The sequence below is a fragment of the Babesia bigemina genome, scaffold Bbigscaff_62672, assembly GCF_000981445.1.
Source record: "Babesia bigemina genome assembly Bbig001, scaffold Bbigscaff_62672".
Lineage (NCBI taxonomy): Eukaryota > Apicomplexa > Aconoidasida > Piroplasmida > Babesiidae > Babesia > Babesia bigemina.
In genome coordinates this window covers 1-3,616 of record NW_012237055.1, presented here as the reverse complement: position 1 = coordinate 3,616, position 3,616 = coordinate 1, and the positions used below count along the sequence as shown (strand labels likewise).

General features: G+C 48.8%; 1 protein-coding gene across 1 annotated transcript; it reads right to left on the bottom strand.

Moving 5' to 3' along the window:
• Positions 1-172: 172 nt before the first annotated feature.
• On the bottom strand, positions 173-862 carry BBBOND_0001580 (hypothetical protein, conserved; the record flags this gene model as incomplete). Its single annotated transcript, XM_012914999.1, has 1 exon — positions 173-862. One exon carries the CDS (start codon positions 860-862, stop codon positions 173-175), a length of 690 nt encoding a protein of 229 aa, XP_012770453.1.
• Between the last annotated feature and the right edge of the window lie 2,754 nt (positions 863-3,616).

Here is a 3,616-nt window from a genome sequence, read left to right as displayed (position 1 = left end):
GGTTTTTCTTAGGGTACCGGAGGAATTTAAAATCTTCAGGGGGGGAACCCCCTTTTTATTTTCCGCCAGGCCCGTTTGAATTTTAGGATAACGATTTTTGAATTTCAAAATTCGTCGCCGACGTAAATGCCGGGAGGCTACTAATTCTCTTTATTGTTCTTAACCCAGTCGCTCAAGGGTGGTAAATGTCTTTTTCATGGGTACTTTGAAATGCGTTCATTTTGTTTCTAATATCATTTAATAGAGCCTCCACTTTTGTCCTAGTCTCATCATCGACTTTTCTATGTATGTCATTGCACCTCTCAACAACTTTCTTAATGCTGTATTCCAAATCGTGACTCTGATTCTGACACGAAAATTGCAGCACGTCTAATTCACGTTTCATGGCATTTATAGCATTATTAACATTATTACGAGTGTCGAAATTCAAATCAGCAATCTCAGTCTGCAAAGTCTTAGTAGTCTCGGTGAATCCGACAGTCGCCTTAATTGAATCCTTTAACTTTCGGTTCACGTCATCAACCGCTTGCTTAGCGACATCGGCGTCCCCCGTCCTCAGGATCATAGTAGTACCTGCAACAGCATTATCATTTAATATAGCACTTACCTGAGTTTTAAGCTCTTTCATCTCCCCTTCAAGCTTTTTTATTGGTTGTTTAACTTTCTCATTCCCCTCCTGCACTTCCCTGTTATACCCCGCGATGCGAGCAGGCAACTCGGTGAAAAGCCTTTTAAAGCCCTCGTGACCTGAGCAAAGATGTTTGTTAATAAGCGTTAAAATGTTGTTAATTAATATATTTTTACCCACACTGTAAGGCTGTTTCTCGCTGACATCCCTAAGCACCTGATACAAAAATCCCATCACTGCATCACAAAGCCTATCCAAGTCAGAGTACACAATCCCCTGGCCAGTGTAGCCTTTGGAATCAGAGTTGAAGCCGAGGAAAGTTTCGAGGCCGGAACAGAGGTTATCAAGGATGTTAGTAGGGTTGTTATTTGAGGTGTTTTTAGGGTTTTAAATTTTGTCAAATTTCTTGTCAAGCTCCCTAGGCGGCACATGGTCAGGGCAGTGGCAAGAGGTGGAAGAAGGGAGGTGAAGGGTGACAAGGCAGAAGTTATTGTCATGGTGGATAGAGGTCATAGCGGTATTATGGCGAGGTGATTCAAGGGATGTAGAGTGGATAAGGGAGCGATGTGGAGTGGATAGAGGAGCGATGTGGAGTGGGTTAGGGAGCGATGTAGAGTGGATAGAGGAGCGATGTAGAGTGGATAAGGGAGCGATGTAGAGTGGGTAAGGGGCGATGTAGAGTGGGTAAAGGGGCGATGTAGAGTGGGTAAAGGGGCGATGTAGAGTGGGTTAAGGGGCGATGTAGAGTGGGTTAGGGAGCGATGTGGAGTGGATAAGGGAGCGATGTAGAGTGGGTTAAGGGGCGATGTAGAGTGGATAAAGGGGCTATGTAGAGTGGACAAAGGGGCGATGTAGAGTGGATTAAGGGGCGATGTAGAGTGGGTTAAGGGGCGATGTGGAGTGGATAAAGGGGCGATGTGGAGTGGGTTAAGGGGCGATGTAGAGTGGGTAAAGGAGCGATGTAGAGTGGATTATAATCACTACTCTGGTGACCATGTCATCGCTGCCGTGACCAAGACATCGCTGCCGTAACCATGTCATCGCTGCCGTAACCATGTCATCGCTGCCGTGTCCATGTCATCGCTGCCGTGTCCATGTCATCGCTGCCGTGACCATGTCATCGCTGCTGTGACCATCAACTTGGTCAGGTGCTTGGTCACCACGTTGGTCATGGCATTGGTCAGCACATAGGTCAGCACCTTGGTCAACACGTTGGTCAACACATCGTTCATCACTTTGGTCACCACGTTGGTCATGGCATTGGTCACCACGTTGGTCAGCACTTTGGGCAGCATCTTGGTCAGCACTTTGGTCAGGTGGTAGGTCACCACTTATGTCATGGCATTGGTCAGCACTTTGGTCAGCACTTTGGTAAGGTTCTAGGTCAGCACTCTGGTCATAGCATTGAGTCAACACGTGGTCGTGGCATTGGTCAGCACATTGGTCAGATGCTTGGTCACCTCACTGCTCATGTGCCTGGTCATCAACGCAATCATTACTCTGTCTAGCACATTAGATGTAGTTGCCAGTTAGGTGATCGGTGGGATTTGGATGAAGAAGTTATGCGCTTACAGATTGTTGAGCTCAGCTGTAGAACGCGATGCAGAAGGGTATCTTGCGGACGAGGAAATCGCGGATTCTGTGGCCCACCGGGAAGCGGAAGATGCACAGGTCGAGCAGGATGATGGCGACGATGATGGCAACGATGACGGCGGCGATGGCGGAGTAGGGAGGGGGGGATGGTCACTTCACTGCTCATGTGATTGTTCATCAATTCAATCATTACTCTGTCTAGAACATTTGACGTCAGTTGGCAGTTGGGTGATCAGTGGAATTTGGATTACGATGTTTGCACTAACAAATTGCGGAGATCAGCTGTAGAACGCGATGCAGAAGGGTATCTTGCGGACGAGGAAATCGCGGATTCTGTGGCCCACCGGGAAGCGGAAGATGCACAGGTCGAGCAGGATGATGGCGACGATGATGGCAACGATGACGGCGGCGATGGCGGAGTAGGGAGGGAGGAAGCAGTCACTTCACTGCTCCTGTTATTGATCATCAACGCGATCATTATGGTCCACAACATTAGATGTCAGTTGGCAGTTATGTGATCTGTGGAATAAGGATTAAGAAATTTGCGCCAACCAAATTGCGGAGATCAGCTGTAGAACGCGATGCAGAAGGGTATCTTGCGGACGAGGAAATCGCGGATGTTGCGGCCCACCGGGAAGCGGAAGATGCACAGGTCGAGCAGGATGATGGCGACGATGATGGCAACGATGACGGCGGCGATGGCGGAGTAGAGAGGGAGGAAGCAGTCACTTCACTGCTCCTGTTATTGATCATCAACGCGATCATTATGGTCCACAACATTAGATGTCAGTTGGCAGTTATGTGATCTGTGGAATAAGGATTAAGAAATTTGCGCCAACCAAATTGCGGAGATCAGCTGTAGAACGCGATGCAGAAGGGTATCTTGCGGACGAGGAAATCGCGGATGTTGCGGCCCACCGGGAAGCGGAAGATGCACAGGTCGAGCAGGATGATGGCGACGATGATGGCAACGATGACGGCGGCGATGGCGGAGTAGGGAGGGGGGGATGGTCACTTCACTGCTCATGTGATTGTTCATCAATTCAATCATTACTCTGTCTAGAACATTTGACGTCAGTTGGCAGTTGGGTGATCAGTGGAATTTGGATTACGATGTTTGCACTAACAAATTGCGGAGATCAGCTGTAGAACGCGATGCAGAAGGGTATCTTGCGGACGAGGAAATCGCGGATGTTGCGGCCCACCGGGAAGCGGAAGATGCACAGGTTGAGCAGGATGATGGTGACGATGATGGCAACGATGACGGCGGCGATATCTTGGGGGGAAGGGGGGGGAAGTGGAGAAATGTTTTCATCTGACTCAGAGCCTACAAAAGGAGAAAAACGCGGTACTGCTCTGCACTGCTAAGGGACGAATCTCTGATCGTTTTAAAAA